The following is an 18,588-nucleotide window of genomic DNA, read 5'->3' as shown; positions in this document are numbered from 1 at the left end:
CAGATTTTCAAAGTCATACGATACTGCGTGTCGTTTCCAAATCCATATCCGGTACATAGAATTAATGACGTAGCAGAGTCTACTGATTTTTCTCCCTGACTTCTCTCCCCTCTGCTCCCCAGGACCCAGTTCTCTTTACTGACAGTGTGAGGAAGAACTTGGACCCTTTCAACCAGCACACTGATGAAGACCTGTGGAAAGCTCTGGAAGAGGCTAGTATTTAATTAGCACACCCAGATTTGTCGTTACTGCCCACAGACCAGCTACAGGTTTCTCCTCTCCATGTTCACTGCAGGTACAGATGAAGTCTGTGGTGGAGGAGCTGCCTGGGAAGCTGGAGACTGTCCTGGCTGAGTCAGGCTCCAACTTCAGCATGGGCCAGAGGCAGCTGCTGTGCCTGGCCAGAGCAGTCCTGAGGAAGAATCGCATTCTCATCATCGACGAAGCCACGGCCAACGTTGACCCAAGGTCCTCCAGATACATTACCAGTACAGAGAGCTCCTAGACATCCAGGAGCTTTCTCAACACACTTTTCCCACATGATTCTCAAAGTGTTTTTCTTGTTGTTACTGCAGGACAGATGAGCTGATCCAGAAAACCATTCGGGAAAAGTTCAGAGACTGCACTGTGCTCACCATCGCTCATCGCCTCAACACCATCATAGACAGCGACCGTATACTGGTGACTCGGCTATTCCGACTGTAGCTTTTTAATAAATTCATACTGTTAGAGTACACAGATATGCAAAAAATGTTCCTGTGTTAACTGTTACACCACCGTATGTTTTCTCTTGGCCTAAGGTGCTGGACAGTGGCACCATCCAGGAGCTGGACTGTCCTTTCACTCTACTGCAAAACAAGGAGGGTGCTCTCTACAAGATGGTGCAAGAGATGGGCCAGGCTGAGGCAGCGGCTCTGCTGGAGTCAGCAGGAAGGTGAGGTGAAAAAGAGTCCCCTTAAACATGGCTGAAAAATCTGCATCCACACAGTTTCCATGCTTTCCAGCTTATGACAGCAGCCTGAGCAAAATAATTTAGACTTTTCTGTGGCTGCTACAACCAGGTGAGGTCTACTTCCAACAAGTCTCTCTCACACCCAAACAGAGAAGTTAAACTGTGACGTGGAGTGAAACACTGGAATCAGCTGAACTCTTGCAGCAACCTCTGAGCACCGCGAGCTCCTCCTGCCTCCAACTGTGTGCAACGACTGGGGCGTTTGATGTTTTTTATGCTTTGATCTTATTTGATCTGTGTCTGTTTTTAAGTTATGTTGAAATCATAAATTATGGTTACATTGTCACATGTGAACAAGCTACTCTGTAAGATCTGTAAGCTTCAGAATTTGACCTTGAATTCCCCACCGTTATACTTTTTGTACACGAATTTTCATAAAGTTCATGTAATTTGTAACAGTCCTTGTCTTCTTGACTTGACCAAAGATTTGATTTCAGTATTATATCTTAGTAGCAATATTTGCCAAAAAGCAAAAACTACACAATACACCAAGACAAATGTTACCATGTGAGATGTGTGGGCCTTTTATGTAATATTTGACAAAACAAGCGTACAAAGTTGAAATAACTTAAACATTCAGCAGACAGCTCACACTGCTATTTCACTTTCCTCCCTGGAAATGCTTCAGTCAGCATTTAAACAACACAAGGAACAAAATATTTAACACTGAAATCTTGTGACGCTTTTTTTCCAAGTCTTTAAAACATGTAGTTAAAGAGATAAATGTGAAAAAAATACAGAGAGATCTCTGCAGAGTAAGAATTTGGTCGTTACTAATCCTGAACAATAATATCACTTTGATCTACAAGTGATTTACTTCCATCAGTAAATTAAAGCACTTGGGATTTTAAGGATTATGTAGCCATTTAAAAGCTATTTGTGCAAGGCACCAGAATGCTGAGCAGCAATTTAACACGTGAGAGATAAATAGGTAGTGCTCTACATCAACAGTTCTCATAGCCCTGATTTCTGGGCAGTCAGTCTGAGGAAACAGCTGCACTGTGTGGCCACATCAGGCCCAGCAAATCAATGCTGTGCAGGTCACGTCCACCCCGTCTTACGCCACCAGCAGCGGATCAGCGCTTTCACCAGAGACTGGAGGGGCTTTACAGCCCAGGGATCTTCTGGAGGAGCAGCAGCAATTCAGTGCCTCCCTGAGCTTACAGAGCGGTCTCAAAGATAACCAAGTTCCCGTCTGCTGTTACTGCGTGTCCGTTTGACAGGCTGGGGCGGCTCCTGCTGTCGTAAGCCTGGAACGCATAGTTTACAAATGTCAGTTTACAAAAAGAGATTGACTCAAGTTCTTCACACTTAACGAAAACAAACTGACCTTTTTAGCTGCCTCTAGAAGAGCTGCTGCCTCCTGTTTGCCCGTCTGCTGCACCATTTTATAAAAAATGTTAGTGGGATCCTGCAGCAGGGTGTACGGCTCATCATACGCATGGATCTTCCCCGCATCTAGAACCTGGAAACAAATAGTTCTGATTATTGCACAAAAGTAAGAGCAAAGTATGAGTTTCAAAGTAAAACTAATAGCCTCTTGACTTGAATCTGGCATTTTTCAGGCTATGAAAGAAAAGCTGCTAAACCCAGAAAGCCCGACACTCCATCCACATACAGGGAAAGCAGAAGCTGCTCCAAAGGTGACAGTCACACTTGTGTTACAGTTTGTATGTTTGGACACCACCAATCTTGTCAAATACAGAATGCATTAAGCATTAATGCATTTCTAAGGCCTGGCATTGACAGATTATTTGGATCCAGCTCTCAGCAAAAAGCCATTCTACTTTTTACCTTTGCATTAGTTGTTTAACTACTACCTAATTAGAGGTTTTACCTAATTAAGTGGCATCAGTGTCAACGATTCAGGACTCACCAGTATACGGTCGCTGTCTACGATGGTGTTGAGGCGATGAGCGATGGTGAGCACAGTGCATTCCCTGAATTTATCTCGTATGGTTTTCTGGATCAGCTCATCGGTCCTGCAGCCGCAGAAATAAACGCTTCTGTTAGTGTGACCTTTAGATAAAATTTACTATCAGCAAACAACCACCGATGTGTCAAAGTAAGTGTTATCAGCTGAGTAGTTTCTGTATCCCATCATGCTGCAGTACACAAGATATTCTTCTGTCTAACAAGATGTTGTTCATACACAGTAGGCAAACGTCATCTTGCAGTACCTCGGGTCCACATTGGCTGTGGCCTCATCAATGATGAGGATGCGGTTCTTCCTCAGGACAGCTCGTGCCAGACACACCAGTTGCCTCTGGCCCACACTGAAGTTGGAGCCCGACTCAGCCAGGGCAGTCTCCAACTTTCCAGGGAGCTCTTCCACCACAGACTTTAGCTGCACCTGCAGGAATAAAAAAAATAAAGCAGCTTTAACTACACTGTGTGTGTCCTCTATAAATAATTCCTGCTCTGTCGTCTTTTTACAGTTAGTTCCACAGGGTTCTGTACTGGGACCAATCATACATGCTTCCCTTAGACATTATTAGAAGCACTGCTATGATATGATACGCAGATGACACCCAGCTTTATTTATCAATCAAGACAAATGATTCAAAAACAAATAGTGTGTCTAACCTGACACTGACTCAACCTCCAATAACACAAGGACTCATGTTTGATCAGGGTATGTTCCTTAGCATCTACATTAAGGACTGCCTTTCTTTTCTTTCTATTAATTTGTGCAGTACCTGTAAAATTAGAAGCAACCTGTCTCAAAGTAAAGCTGGAAAGCTAGTTGGTGTATTTATTTATTCTAGGCTGCATTGCTGTAAAAGCCTAAAAGCCTTCAGTTGATCCAGAATGCTGCAATCAGTATAAAAGAGAGACTCCATTCTTCACATATTAGCTTCTCTGCATTAAATTTGAAGTTCTTCTTCTTACATATAAAAATCATGAATAAGACCTGTTAGTATCTAAATATCCTAACAAAGATTAATATAAACTATAACATAATATAATTACTGCATAGTCATCTGTTTTGACTACAATGTTACCCACAGAGATGTCCCGTGATGCTAAGAGCACAGCTTTAGCACATTTGTGCCATTCACTGCCTTCCCATCATAGGCCATAAGGGCTACTCTGGGTAACATCACCCTCAGAGGTATTTGTGCAATAAGAGCTGCTGGGTTCCTCTGCAGGTGGAGAACTGTGATAGACAGTGCGGTGTTATTGTTACACTGTGACAGCAGCAGATGTAGAGATGTGACCCAAAGCTGACAATCCCTCATTATAAGCGGTTGTAAATGCACCACAGGAATTAAAGAGTGCAAGGATGCAGAGAGTTGGAACTGCACAGTTTTTCTCAGCTGAAAGAGGGAGAGACAATGTGTGAAGGATGCTGATGATCCTCTGCTTTGAAAGTGACACAATTAGGAATAGGATCTATATAGAGCCCCAGACAGTCCATACATGGTGCAGGTTCCTGGCAGCTCTTTTCAAGGCTGATTTTGAGGTCAAAATCCTTGAGGTCATTCACCACCACACTGGGATCTCTGATTGTCCGCTCCTGGCTCCAGGACATAATTACATAATTGCCTATGTAAGAGAATATCCTCATGCAATAGAGACAGCAGCTCCTCCACCCTCAGTCATCCTGAATGGGACAGTTTGATGCTAGTACGCTACGCTCTGATGAGCCAACCTGACATATTTCACAATATTTCTGTTGTATGGTAAGATAATAAAATAGTTTGGCAAGTATTCTGCTTCATCATACAAGAATTAAAACTCACACACTACTGATTCTGCCGATTGTGAGAGTTACTGACCTCTTCCAGAGCACTCCACAGTTCTTCATCTGTGTGTTGGTTAAATGGATCCAGGTTCTTTCTCATGGAACCCGTAAACAGTACCGGGTCCTAAAGGGGTGGGGGAGAGTTGGAGAACCCAGAGGACACCAAAATGATTAGATTTTGTGGACTATTTGTAAACAGAACAGCACAGTGACTTATTTCGACATATCTGAGTGAATGTCCTGCTGTGGCAGGTAAAAGTTTAAAAAACCTAAATGGCACACATGGCAAACTGTAACCAGCTGCCCTCCTTTGGTTTTGAATGCATCCTACAGTTTGCAAAAGTTCTGACTGATCACAGCAAAGAGCTTTGTGGGAATTGAAATGCTGAGAGCGTTGAGGAGAAAATGTTTGCTGGACAGCTGATTTTAACTCATTACTGGTAAGCTGGTGAAAACAAACAAACAAACAACAAAAAAACCAAAAGATGCAGTGTTAAAACTACACTCGTATAATTGTTTGAGCAAATAATTCAATTTTATTTATAAGCACCAAATCAAAGCAGTTGCAACAAAGTGCTTGTGCACTTTGTTGCAACACTTGTGCTTTTCTCACAGAGCAAACAGAAGTGACTCTAGAGTGTCAGAGCAGACTGGGGCTGCTGATCCTTTCTTAGCTTTAAGGATGTGCCCAACTAGTAATAATTAATGTCACTTATTAGCCAAATATTTCTCATGTCAAAGTAACAAAGTCATAGTAGACGAGCTACGAAACAAGGCAACAAGAGTAGCCAGATGCTAGTGTTGTGTTCTGCTAAGAGGTCAGCTATGATGTTGTACCTGAGGAATGATGGACATCTTCTGCCGCAGGTCATGGAGGCCGATCTCAGAGGTCACAATACCGTCGATGTAGATCTTCCCCTGGGGCTCTGCCAGGCGGAACAGAGCCGAGACCAGAGAGCTTTTCCCGGCTCCTGTTCTACCCACAATACCAACCTGACCCACAGGACACAGAACATAAGCTTTGGTTTGACAGCGTATCACACAAATGGCTTCAGGTTCTTAGAAACAAAACAAATAAACCTTGATGTCTGACCTTCTCTTGGGGTCTAAACAAGGCTTTCAGGTTGTGCAGCACCTGAGGTCCGTCAGCACTGTAGGAGAAGTTGACCTGGTCAAAAGTCACCAGGCCTTTACTTGGCCAATCAGGAGGAGGACGTTTCTGGGTTTCCCAGGGTGCTTCACTCTCCAGTTTAGTGTACTCTACTACTCTTTCCACTGATGTCATCTGAGGACAGAAACGCAGGAATGCACATTAAATCAGGATCAGTCTGTGTGGTGTAGTCAAGAACACAACATGTAATAAAACTATTTGCATACAAGTTCAATTTAAGAAATAAACAATCAGGTAAATCTGAAAGAATGGATTAATATCTAGAATTACACCAAAAATTTAAGAAGATACTGCCCACCACATCCTCCACATCCAATCAGCAAGTCTGCAACTCACAACTCAGTGTTCAGGATGCTTCAGTCTGCCACTGTTTCTGCAGGATTATTTTCCTAAGCTACTTTTTCTCCATGAGCTGCTTTTCTCAATGAAGGAGAACTGCCACGTGAATCAGACGGATGTTATAGAATCATTTAGTGTGTCTACTTGGTATCAAGGAGAATGCAGGTATTATTTATTATGGACAGATGCCAGAGAAACACCAGTACAACTAGTGGTCTATTCATGCTATTCATGTGAAAGAGCAGAATCCCAAAGCTTAACCCTTTGGACTCTTGCAAAATAATAATGTCCATTCGTCCTCTTCTGCTTATCAAATTCAGGGTCACGGGGGGACTGGAGCCTATCCCAGCTACCACAGGTCGGGAGGCAGGGTACACCCCGGACAGGTCGCCAGGTCGACAGATAACCATTCGCACTCACATTCACACCTACGGGCATTTTAAATTCACAACTAACTTCATGTCTGTGGACTTTCGGAGGAAACTGGAGTACCCGGAGAGAAACCACACAAACATGGGGAGAACATACAAACTCCTCACAGAAAGACCCCGGCCTGATGGTGGAGTTAAACTCAGGACCTTCTTCTTGCTGGGAGACAACAGTTCTAACCACTGCATCACCCAAATAAATAATTTACTTCAGACTCCTAAAAATTTTTGATCATTTAAGTCTGCTGACAACACAAGTTTAAGATGCGTAGCACACCAGGCAGAAATCATACAACATCAGGAAAGTGGTCTCAGATTCACCTCCATGTCAACAAGCCCAACAACCATAAATATAAAACAAAATGGCAAAGAAGACTTTTGATGTTCAAATGACAGAATAAATACAATCTTTGGACTATTTCTGGAAATTAGTGAGATTTATATGGGAATAGCAAAAGCTCAGTATGGAAAGAAATGATACAAGCTCTGGAAATAAAAGAGACAGTGAGTATCTTACCATGTTCTCCACCTCTGCACTCTGTCTGACACCCCACTGGAACATGCCCATTAGTGTGACAGAGTAGCTCAGAGCCAAACCAACAGCACCCGCATCAAGCTCTGACAGGAGCAGGAAAACAACCATTTTACTAACACTTTTAAAAGTTAAACGGCAGCAATCACTCAGCATCTGCTGGACTGCATATACACTGTATTGCCAAAAGTATTCACTTAACTGCCTTCGCAAGCATATGAACTTGAGTGACATCCCATCCATTTAATTTAGAGGGTTTAAAATTATGCAGCTTCAACTCTTCCACAAGGTTTAGCAGTGCGTTTTTGGGATTTTTGATCATTCTTCCAGAAGTGCATTTGTGAGGTCAGACACTTATGTTGGATGAGAAGGCCTAGCTCGTCATCTCCACTCGAATTCATCCCAAACTCACTCACACATGTCTTCATGGACTTCATGGACGTTGCTTTGTGTACTGTACACAGTCATGCTAGAACAGGGGGCCATCGCCTTGATGGCCCCTTCCTGAATGAAATTGTCCAAAATGTCTTGGTATGCTGCACTAAGAGTTTCTTTCCCTGGAAACAGTCAGATAAGTACCGTTCTCAGACTGGACCATCGGCTTGCCAGATGGAGAAGCTTGATCGTTCATCAATTTGGATGGGTAAGCCTATACTTTTGGCAATATAGTGGATAACCGGCACACAGCTGCCCCCTGCTGGTAAGCGATCGCAAACAGCAAGACTAAATCAACAGTAAAATTAGTTCTCTCACTGTCTCTGAGCAGCAGACAGCCAAAAGTAGTGATGGTAACAAAGATGGAGCAGATGCCATCAAGGCGGACAGCAAACCAGCGAGAGGTGGTCAGGAACAGGAACCAGGCCTCTGCACAGGGAAACAATCCATCACAGACAGTTCAAAAACATACAATTTTTAAGTTCTCTGATCATAATATGAGCTTCTATGTGCCAAGCATGAAGAGCACCTGAGTGCAGGTCCTGATGGGCATCAAAGACTTTCTGGAAGCGCTTCTCTTCCCCAAATGCTCGGATTGTCCAAAGGCCCTGAAGAGATGAGGACAAGTGGGAGAAGACTGGACTCCGAGCTGAGGACACAGATGAGTCAGAAGTTACCAATAGGTTAAAGAGCTTCAAGTTTTAAAGATATTACATATGCAGGTTTTAAAATGAAAAAGAAACAACAGTAGCAGCACGTGTATCTCCTTCTTCACACACTGTTGTACTGTAGGACACTCACTGGTGGACTCCAGCCGTTTAACATTTCTGGAGGTCCGCAGAAAGTAGCGACGCAAATAAAGAAAGATGAGAAGGAGGGGGACAACGGGGATAAGGATCCAGGGAATCACTGACGCTGCAACAGCAATGACCCCAAGTATCTGGAGGAAGATCTGCTCACAACAGAAAAACACATCAACATTAAAGTGGTTTGTTCTTGTGCCTTTTTCTTTTTGAGTGTCTTTAGAAAAGAAAAATGAATGTTTTACAGAATGAGAAAGTATTTTCATTAACTTGTGCATTGTACTTCAGCCTTTCACTTTAGTAACAGCACTGTCAGTTTTACTCATTTTATTCTTCAAAGAGATCTTTGACCCTCTGTTACAAATAAGAGCGTTATCTCAGATGGGCATCAGTAGGTAAATGTTACCAACCTCAGCAAAGGGCAGTGCCACAGCGCTTACACTTTCGCTTTACTCACCAGTGGCAGCACTGAGTACTGAGTGACTGAGGCAAGCTCAAGGAACATGTGACAACAAAGAAATTCGTAATATTTTGTCCAGCAGCGTGTAATCAGTGTAATGATTAGCTTCAAAGTTAAGAGCTAAGGGCTAATGAGTTATAAAGCCTGGACCTGAGTGAAGTATTTCAGGTACTGCATTGATTTCATAGTGATGGGACAGCTGCTGTGAGTCTGCAGCAAAGTTTAAATTGCCTAGTTATGGCATTTTCTTCATAGAATTTAGCTTTCACTTTGGAAAACTACCCAGCAACAGATGAGCACATGGTAAGATCGCTTTTCTTCTTAGGTTGTTGAACTGTTGATTTGATTCTATTAAGACTTGTTACCGTTTTTTTTTTATTGGACTTTAAATGACTTTTATTGGCTTGAAAGTTTTATTATCATTACAGTAGTGAGTGCTGCTGTTACTTCAGGGAAATACTTCCCTACCTTTGCTCTGGACCTGCTGTGTTTATCGAAAAGAGCGTGGAGGCTACAGCTCCACCATAAACTGTCACTTGTTATGATCTTCATTGCAGCTTTGTCAGTGGTTTAGAAAAGAAAAATGCTGCTGTGTCTTTGCTGAGAAATCTACCCTCACCTGAACGAAATCTGCAAACGTCACTGGCATGTTGGAGTCCAGCAGCCCAATGTCCTTTGAAAATCTGTTCAATACTCTTCCTGAGGTCAGACAAGAGATAATTATCACCACACTTTGAAACCAGCTAGAGTAAGATTAATGTTTAGTTTAACTTTCCTTGCCTGTATATAGGGGGTCATATGATTGTTGGGTTTTTCTCTGTATCTATGAAGCGCCTTGAGGCGACTTTTGTTGTGATTTGGCGCTATATAAATAAAATTGAATTGAATTGTATACTGTGCCCCCACAAAGATGGCAAATGGAGTAAAAGTAACCACAAAATTCATCCATCCATCTTTACCCCCTTTATCTGGGTTATTTGGGTCACACCAAGGTATGACTGAGTTCCTGACCCTATGTGTAAGGAAGAGGAACCTCACCAAACCTCATCTAACCCTGGGGCCTGGCCAGCTTTTTTGTTTGTTTGTTTTTTTACTTCAGTGGCCTCAGCCACAGTGATGGATGGGTTAGCTCCAGACTCTGCTTCCACTACAAAAAGTGTATCAGCAGGATTGAGGACATCATTTAAGCAGATCAAGCATCCTACCCAGGGACTTGAAGAGGGTTGGGTATTGTGCTGACGTGTCAAATGTGATTTTACACATAAGCATAAAATGACAGTCAGGACCTGTTTCTTGACTCAAATGCACAGGGAAACAACCAGACTCATCCATCCCAAAGCACAGTTGCCAAATTGGGGATACCTGTATACCCAACCTGCCTGTCACCTCTCACTGAGGGCAACCCAGGACTGGTACAATGTCCAGCCCTCTCTAGACACCAGAGCAAAAGCTATGAGTTCATGTGACCGTGACTACACCTAGTTCATATTTCTCAACCTTAAGCATTAGCTCAGGCTCCTTCCCCAACAGAAAGGTGCCATTCCAAGTTCCTAAAGCCAGATTTCTCAGCCTGCCCCTGACCATCTCCCCTCCGGTGAGTGGTTGGCCCACACGAGCACTACAGAATTCCATTTAGAAGTTTTTGAACTACAAAATTCTACAATTTACCGACTCTGGCTTTAGAACGTACAACACTAAAAATTTGCAAAGTTTTGCTTACCAATCGGATTGATGTCAAAGAAGCGCACGGGTGTTTGGAGTATAGCGCTAAACATGCGGTTGTGCAGAGACTGTGAACACCTCACTAGCACATTGAACAGCACCAAATTCCTGCCAAAGCCAAAGATTATGGTGACTGCAGTCAAACCTGGAAAAATAACACACCATAAAACACCAGTGGAGTAAAATCAGAAGAAATGCAGCGCAGTGTAAATAAGAGAACGCCTTTACCTCCATAAATTCCCAGGTAAAAATCCATGTCCAGCTCTTTGGTGACATTTAGTCCATTTGTTGTGATGTTAGTCATGTTACTGCTGGCCATTAGTTTTTCTTGCTCATCAGCCCTAAACAGTCAGACATGAGTATAAACAGACATGTAAAAGCTGCAGTCTATGAGGAAAACGGCAGATTGAAGATACTTACCAGTAAGCTAGCCACCAGTCTTGCATGATGTATGCTACCTAGAAGATATAAAAGCCAAAAAAATAATTTTTACTGCTTTATATTACACATGTGAAATGCATTCAACACTTATTCTCACTGAGCTAACATGTGGAAGGCGAATTACAAGTGCAGGTGAGTCTTTGTGTACCTGAGCCATGATGTTAAGCAGCACGACAGCCAGCAGAACCACAATGTTGGCCCCAGCTGCCAGATACTTGGCATAGATGCGTATTCCAATGGTTCCCTGAGCTCGAGTCTCCTCTGCAAATGTCTGAACTTTCTCCGCCTGCGAGGAAGTCATCAGCACGCAGACAAGTATCATGATCACTGGCCGTCAAGTTCCCTGTGTTTAACTTGTCAAAATGAAAACGGACTAAAGCAAACTAAGCTCAAGTTGTGTCAGTTCAGCACGCTCTGTATGTTAAAGACCATTGGGGAAGGGGAAAAGAAAGAAAAGCAAACATGATATTAAACTAGGGATGGGCAGAAACGACCCATTTCCTATAAACAACCCTGATTTTTTAAAAACTAGGCTGTTTTTACTGATAATTATCCACTAACCGGTAACTGGTCTTCATCTTTGATGGACTGGACAGAGGAAGTCTGGGACAGCACTGAATTTTGAGACAGAGTTCGAGTTCTGGTGGGGGTGTCATGATGAGGCTGCTGTTGCTCCTCTTCCTCCTTCTTGAGAAGGGAGGTGAAGTCCAATCCAGACTGCTGAAGCTCCGTGTAAGTTCCCTTTGCCACCATGTGACCCTGACAAACACACACACATATCACCAAGTGTTAGGAAATTGTACAGCTGTGTTTTACAGACCTATGGCAGCACCACCTCCTCATGTGAAACACACACTTTGTAGTGTTTGGAAATGTACTGCGGTTTACATCTTCAAAGTCCTGCGAGTCACCCAGATAGTCTGTTGACAGTCAGCTTGCTTTGGCAGCACTCAGTCTTGTTTGTGCTTTTCTACAAATGGTAGTAGTGTGGCTGAATTTCAGAAAACATCTCCTGAAGAGACAAAGATAAATCCCTGCAGCCCCTTCAGTCTATGATCTAATACAGGGGTGTCAAACGTACGGCCCGCGGGCCGGATCAGGCCCGCAAACGGGTTTAATCCAGCCCGCGAGATGATTTTGTAAAGTATAAAAATGAGCAGCAATTTTTCAATAAAGAAACTGTTGTTCCAATTGTGTCCATTGGATGGCGCAATAGCAATTGTGAGCTACTTTGTTTTGCCCGCGAAATTTAAACCTGATCTGTTTTGGCACCCTCATTGCCCCAATATGTCTCTGTCAAAAAAGAGAAAAGTGGATGCAGAGTGTTCCAAGATAAATGGTCATCCTCCTCACGGAAGTGAATGGGAAAGCTGTATGTTTGGTGTGTTCCCAGCATGTTGCAGTGCTGAAAAGAATATAACCTCCGTCGCCACTATGTGAGTCTTCATGCCGACAAATATGACAACTTTCAAGGACAGCGGAGAAGAGAGAAGGTGAATGAACTGTTGGCGGGTCTGAAGAAACAGCAGTCTGTGTTTACTCACAGCCGAGACATCAGTGATGCTCCAGTGAAAGCTAGCTACCTCATTGCTAACGAAATTCCACTAGCTTCAAAACCATTTAGTGACGGTGAATTTGTAAAAACATGTATGATGAACGCATCGGAGATTGTGTGCCCTGAAAAGCGCCAGGCCTTTGCAAATATCAGCCTGACAACAAACACAGTTGCTGACAGGATTTCTGATCTTTCAGCGGATTTGGACAGCCAGTTGAAGCAAAAAGTAAAGTCATTTATTGTGTTTTCAGTTGCAATTGATGAAGGCACGGACATTACAGATGTTGCACAACTGGCAATTTTCATCCGCGGAGTTGATGACACATTGACCGTCACCGAGGAGTTCGTGGAGTTGGTACCGATGACAGATACAACGACCACAGCTAGGGTTGCCAACTCGCTGAAAAATAAATAAGGGACACCTCGTGGCCAGGGCCGGGCAACCCAGTTGTCTTCACCCTTCCCAGTGTGGTAGCTATTTTTTTTGTGTGTGAAATTATTTTTTAACCATTTGACTTGAATTTGATTTAAGCAGATGCATATTCTTTGCGATATGACCATATGGGAAACAAATGATCATTTAGCCATTTATTTTTAGCTCAAAATGACAACATTAACACAGTAAAACAGGTCTCTTTCTTAAACAGAAGCCTGTCATGCTTAACTTTTGAGAATATAAGTAAATCTTTCTTTAAAAGAACTCTGTCCTGCTTAACTTAAAATTATATAAATTAATAGAAAGCAATAGAACAAAAAAATATTCCTGTAACTGTGCACATATAGTGCATATAGTACAATTGGCTTCAGTTGAGGTATTATTTCAGCTTTTCTAATGCTAATCAGCTGCTCCTGTTTGTAAACCCACTTGTTCCCATGATTACGCATCTTAACTCATCATCATTATTCATCTATGTATTACTTTTATGTATTAGTCATCTATTTGTTGTAATCATCTATCCTTGCAGTTGTTTATTACACAAAATAAATTATATTATCACACTTCTGGCCACATAGCGCTGATATTCACTGCACATGCCCATAATAACCTTAACCAGAGGGTTTAAAAAAACAAACCAATGTTTACATACCATATCTGCTTCTGCCGTGGCCTGGTGGACAAAAAAATGGTTAAGGGTTCCCTGAGCTTTCACACCCCACTATGGAACTCCAAAGTGTTCAAAATTAAATAAATAAATAGGTCAAGATGAAATAAATAACTATGTGAATAAATAAGACACAGATATGTAATGTGAGAATGATATTGTGAAATAATGGAACACATTTTGAAAAAAATGCTCATTATTGTGAAATATATTGCATTCTGCTATATAAATTTACTTATTATTGTGAAATATTATTTCATGGTCATTATTTTTCACAATAACAGAGATTATTCCTGAGGCATTTTATTTATTTCCAGCCGTTTTTAGTCCAAAATGACCTTTTTTCAAAGTCAGTCTTTATTTCAAAATCCCGTTTTTCCCGATGGTCTATTTATTTCATAATGCGACTTTTCAGCAGAATGACTTTGTCTGTCAATCAATGTAAGTGGGCTGGACCTTTGCACCTATTGGCTTATCGTTTACCATCGACTAGTTTTCCTGGATACCGGCTCCGCGGACGGCTACTGCAGCTAGCAACAGCGTGCTAGGTCAAAAGTCACGGAGGATGGCGGACTGGTGTGAACTTCAGCCAGTTCTGCTCATTTAAGCAAATCAGATAGAGAGGGATCATTTACCTGTAGATACTGTTTTGAGTCGTTTAGATGTTTCTGAAATGCTTGGGATGATAATTGCTCTTCAAGATGTTCGCATCGATGACAGCATTGTCAAAGGTTTAAGATCAATTCAGCACCGTGTTCGTTTGGAATACGCCGAGGAAGAACAGTCTTCAAATGTTGGCCGTCCACGTCTAGAAATCCCGGTGCAGCACTCAGGACTTTAGTGCTGTCCGGGATAACCGTCGGGGTAATTGCCGATACATTTTCTGTGTCTCCGAGCACAATTAGGAGGAAAATGACGGAGGATGGTCTAAGGTAAGTTTATGCTGTAATTGAGCACCTGTGTGATTCTGTACACAGCATTGTTTAGGTGTTGACCTTAATTATGACGTTTGACAATGAATTATTATCGCTTACTTTTTTTTGTTACTGTCTAAACTAAGTGGGGCAGCTACGGCTAAAGCTATCGGCGCCATCTCGGCGTTGAGACACGTTTAGCAGTGTTAGCTGTTAGTGTGTTAACTCGGAGACTGGGGTCAGTGGAGCCTGTAGGAACCTTTTACACAGAGTAGACCCACCAGCTTTCCACAGTCTACTTACTTATCACATCTTGTTAGACAACAGGGTCATTAGTGCTTTAAATAGTACATAGTTGAACGTTTCATTGCTGTTTGCAGTTGATTGTTCTCTGATAACGCATAACAAGGTTGATGTTAAATAGCGAGTTTATTGAAATGGTTTTGTCTATTTCAGCAGCATTATAGATATCATACTTTCTCTCGTGTCTTCGGTAAAGCTAAAACAAGAATACATTTACATCCTTGGTTCTTTCAGCATTAATTGGAAAACTTTGAGATTTGCTGTGCGCCTCCCAAGCCATTCTCTTTTATCCCACCTGTCAGGTATAGATGGCAATACTTTAAACAAAGTTAAATTTGTTATACCTGAAGAGAACCAATCCTGACCTAGAATGGGTGAATGAATAATTAGTTGGTAGCCAATGCCTAAGCAACTCACATAGGCCCTGGCAGACTCAATAAGTCCATCTAGGAACAGCTGCAGGAAACACCTCTTCAGTTTAGATTTAAAACATGTGCATGCTCTTTCAGGTTGATGAGGATTATGGTGTGGACTGGACAGGACAACATAATCGCTGCCCATCAAATGAGATCACCATTCCTGAGATTCAGCTCCCAGATGCACTGAATGAACAAGACCCTGCTGTGCTACCAATACTTCAAAATCACTTGTAGAAAGACATTATTACATTTAATCAGTTTCTATGTCAGGAGGATTTTTTTTTTTTTTTAATTTCTACAGCTTTGTAGCTAATACTGACTCAAAACAGCATAACCAATTTCATTTTCAACAAAACAGTGAGTGGCTATAAAACAGGATTTGTTTTATACAGCTGTCACTTTAATGATATTCATTTCTTGGTTGGATATACAGTACATGTCAACTCTGAGCAGATTTAATACAATGAACACAGTACAGTAGTGTAACATCTTAATTCAAATAATTTTTTCTAGAAATTCTTTTTGTATCAGTAGCGAGTATAAACAAAACATAGTGTAATTTATAATGTACAGTGAACAACTGATTTTGATATCTGAACTCTTCATCAGTTTATATTAAAAAAGCCATAAATGCACACCTGTACTCTGTATTTTTCACTGTCAAGTGTATTAAAAAGAACTAGAACTGACTAGATTGTCCGTTTCTTTGAACACCGAGTACAGTAATGTGATGCAAGAAAGAAGAAATGGTCTAATTTTACCATGTGGTTATGGAATCAATCGTAAACCAGACCAAAACCTGAGTCAGTAGAGTTGAGACACACCTGAATGTCCATTAGAAATGACTCATAGGTACAGTAGTGTGCAGGAAGACGTAGTACTTCAAAACCGGTGGAAGACTTTGGAAGATTGCTGTTGACCACTTCCACAGTCATTTCTCGGCAAGACTTCCCATCCTGTCCAAAACTTGATGAGGGCTTTTTGTTGTGCACAAGATGCTGCAACAGAAGATTGTTTTAAACTATAATGACATCCTATATTCATTATTTTGAATCTTTTATAGAGAAATACCATAAAAGATGACCACTTACATACAGGGCACCAGACATTTTTGCCCCACTCAAATTGCTGTTGTAGCTTTTATAGATATTTTTATGTTAACAAAGCTAAAAGTAGTCTACATACAATTCTAGTGCAACTGATAATGCCACCACTCTTATGTATTGCATGGAGCAAATAACAAAACAAAATTATACTATAGCGTAGAGCTGGGCGATAGAACGATAACGATATGTATTGCGAAATAACCTTTTCTCAATAGAAAAATTAAACTATTGCAATAGACCTCACCGCTCTTGTCCTTTTTATAAAAAAATAAATAAAAATAAATATCGTGATATGAAAAAATCTCATATCGCCCAGCTCTACTATAGTGTACTTTGTTAATGACCCAAGATCACTGGACTGTATGTAATTTACCAAAGTATAATCAGAGAAAACCAATGGCAAAATACCTATCGCAGCAGACTTACCATTTTCAATGAAGGACCGAAGGTAACCTGCCACTCTGCATTTATCCTCGAGAGCATTCCTCTTCTTCCTCATCTTCTGTGGCAGGCCACAGTCATTTTATAGCTTTACTTATCTTGTAGTCTTAAGAGCATCAGCAACATTAGGTGTATTTTTATTAAATGTAACCCAGCTGTTCAACTAACCCACGCATACAAAACAGTATATTGGTGTTTTGTGTCAACAATTAATGTTCATCCTTCATAAATTAACCAAATAGCTTTACTATTCAGATGTTAAAAGATGTGACCTGACCTTACCTCACAACAGGGAGCAGTCTCTGATTCCCTTGGTAAGAAAGGAGGAATGATGTCTGATCTTTCTGTCAGAAGCGGCCATACCATGGTTTCCTTAAGCCCTTTCCTCAGCTGCTTGACTTGACTTGTTTGTGTTATGACCTACAACGGTGAGACCAAACCAAAACTGAAGTTGGAGTCTGTAAAGTGACACACACTTTAAATGTTAAATATTTAAAGAACATCCACTGTACTAGTAAAAGCATTTTCAAATTATACCCACTTACAAAATCACTACGTTGAACTAAAATTGCTTTCTTTTCTTTCACATAGATTACTTGTCTTCCATATTAGCACAGAAGATAAGCCACTTTAAAACAGTCATGAATAACTATTACCTACAACAATGTAAATAGTAATACAGACATTAACCCAGAAGACAATTATTTTCTCTTACCTAATTTATAGAATTCTTTGCTATGATAAAAAACAGTATTAAAAAAATCTGTGACTAAACTGATTAAAAAGCTCATTTTTGCCAGACAGACAGACTAACCAAGCAATAATATCATATCGTTACTTACCCTGAACAGCGTTTCGTGGAGTGGAGCTAGCTGTGATAGCGTTAGCATTTGCTAACGTTAACACTGTGCGGTTGTGATGAGAACTTGGACCAGGGACCACTTCATCTCCAGTACACTGCTGCAATACGCAGACTGAGGTGAAGACGTTCAATCTAAGCGGTTAGCAAGTTCTCTGAGTAACTCAGAAACGGACTTGTTTCCTGCAGCCATGCCCTTCACAAGAATTGATACACCTGTAACGTTATTCGCGCCCAGTGTTTTGCATTTGTCGGTGCCTTAAGTTTATTTTGAGCTGCATACTGCCGCCAGCTGCATAGGAGATGCATTGCACCATTAAACCTAAATCGACAATTCATGTGCTATTACTTATGTCTGAGTAAAGGAGCAACCAATCACACAACTGGCTCCGCCCTGTCTTTCTTGATTGACAGACAAAGTCATTCTGCTGAAAAGTCGCATTATGAAATAAATAGACCATCGGGAAAAACGGGATTTTGAAATAAAGACTGACTTTGAAAAAAGGTCATTTTGGACTAAAAACGGCTGGAAATAAATAAAATGCCTCAGGAATAATCTCTGTTATTGTGAAAAATAATGACCATGAAATAATATTTCACAATAATAAGAAAATTTATATAGCAGAATGTAATATGTTTCACAATAATGAGCATTGTTTTCAAAATGTGTTCCATTATTTCACAATATCATTCTCACATTACATATCTGTGTCTTATTTATTCACATAGTTATTTATTTCATCTTGACCTATTTATTTATTTAATTTTGAACACTTTGGAGTTCCATACCCCTCATG

General features: G+C 41.2%; 1 protein-coding gene and 1 pseudogene across 1 annotated transcript; one reads left to right on the top strand and one right to left on the bottom strand.

Moving 5' to 3' along the window:
• The window catches only part of LOC146681543 (ATP-binding cassette sub-family C member 4-like), a 22,652-nt pseudogene extending 21,139 nt beyond the window's left edge, over nucleotides 1–1,513 (top strand).
• Nucleotides 1,513–18,588, bottom strand: LOC146681542 (ATP-binding cassette sub-family C member 4-like). Its single transcript, XM_085449067.1, has 19 exons — nucleotides 17,775–18,588; nucleotides 17,215–17,352; nucleotides 11,653–11,850; nucleotides 11,240–11,377; nucleotides 11,071–11,108; nucleotides 10,879–10,991; nucleotides 10,649–10,795; nucleotides 9,548–9,627; nucleotides 8,467–8,617; nucleotides 8,195–8,314; nucleotides 7,984–8,094; nucleotides 7,216–7,316; nucleotides 5,854–6,045; nucleotides 5,598–5,753; nucleotides 4,795–4,884; nucleotides 3,193–3,365; nucleotides 2,889–2,994; nucleotides 2,343–2,477; nucleotides 1,513–2,262 (listed from the first exon to the last, which is right to left on the bottom strand). The coding sequence occupies exons 1-19, from the start codon at nucleotides 17,820–17,822 to the stop codon at nucleotides 2,173–2,175; spliced, it is 2,325 nt and encodes a 774-aa protein (XP_085305193.1). The 5' UTR covers nucleotides 17,823–18,588; the 3' UTR covers nucleotides 1,513–2,172.

The sequence above is a fragment of the Copadichromis virginalis genome, linkage group LG23 (genome assembly GCF_057382275.1).
Source record: "Copadichromis virginalis isolate Kocher_CV1m ecotype Utaka linkage group LG23, C_Virginalis_male_GT1.1, whole genome shotgun sequence".
Lineage (NCBI taxonomy): Eukaryota > Metazoa > Chordata > Actinopteri > Cichliformes > Cichlidae > Copadichromis > Copadichromis virginalis.
Note: the sequence above shows the minus strand (reverse complement) of the source record. Positions and strands in the feature narration are given on the sequence as shown.

What these genes read in the sequence shown, in the direction of transcription:
- LOC146681542 (XM_085449067.1), bottom strand. Translation starts at nt 17,822, where the DNA reads ATGCTAACGCTATCACAGCTAGCTCCACTCCACGAAACGCTGTTCAGG. An exon ending in TTACCTGGGAATTTATGGAG is followed by an intron (nt 10,796 to 10,878) that starts GTAAAGGCGTTC and finishes TTATTTTTCCAG; the next exon opens with GTTTGACTGCAGTCACCATA. An exon ending in CCATCAGGACCTGCACTCAG is followed by an intron (nt 8,095 to 8,194) that starts GTGCTCTTCATG and finishes TTCCCTGTGCAG; the next exon opens with AGGCCTGGTTCCTGTTCCTG.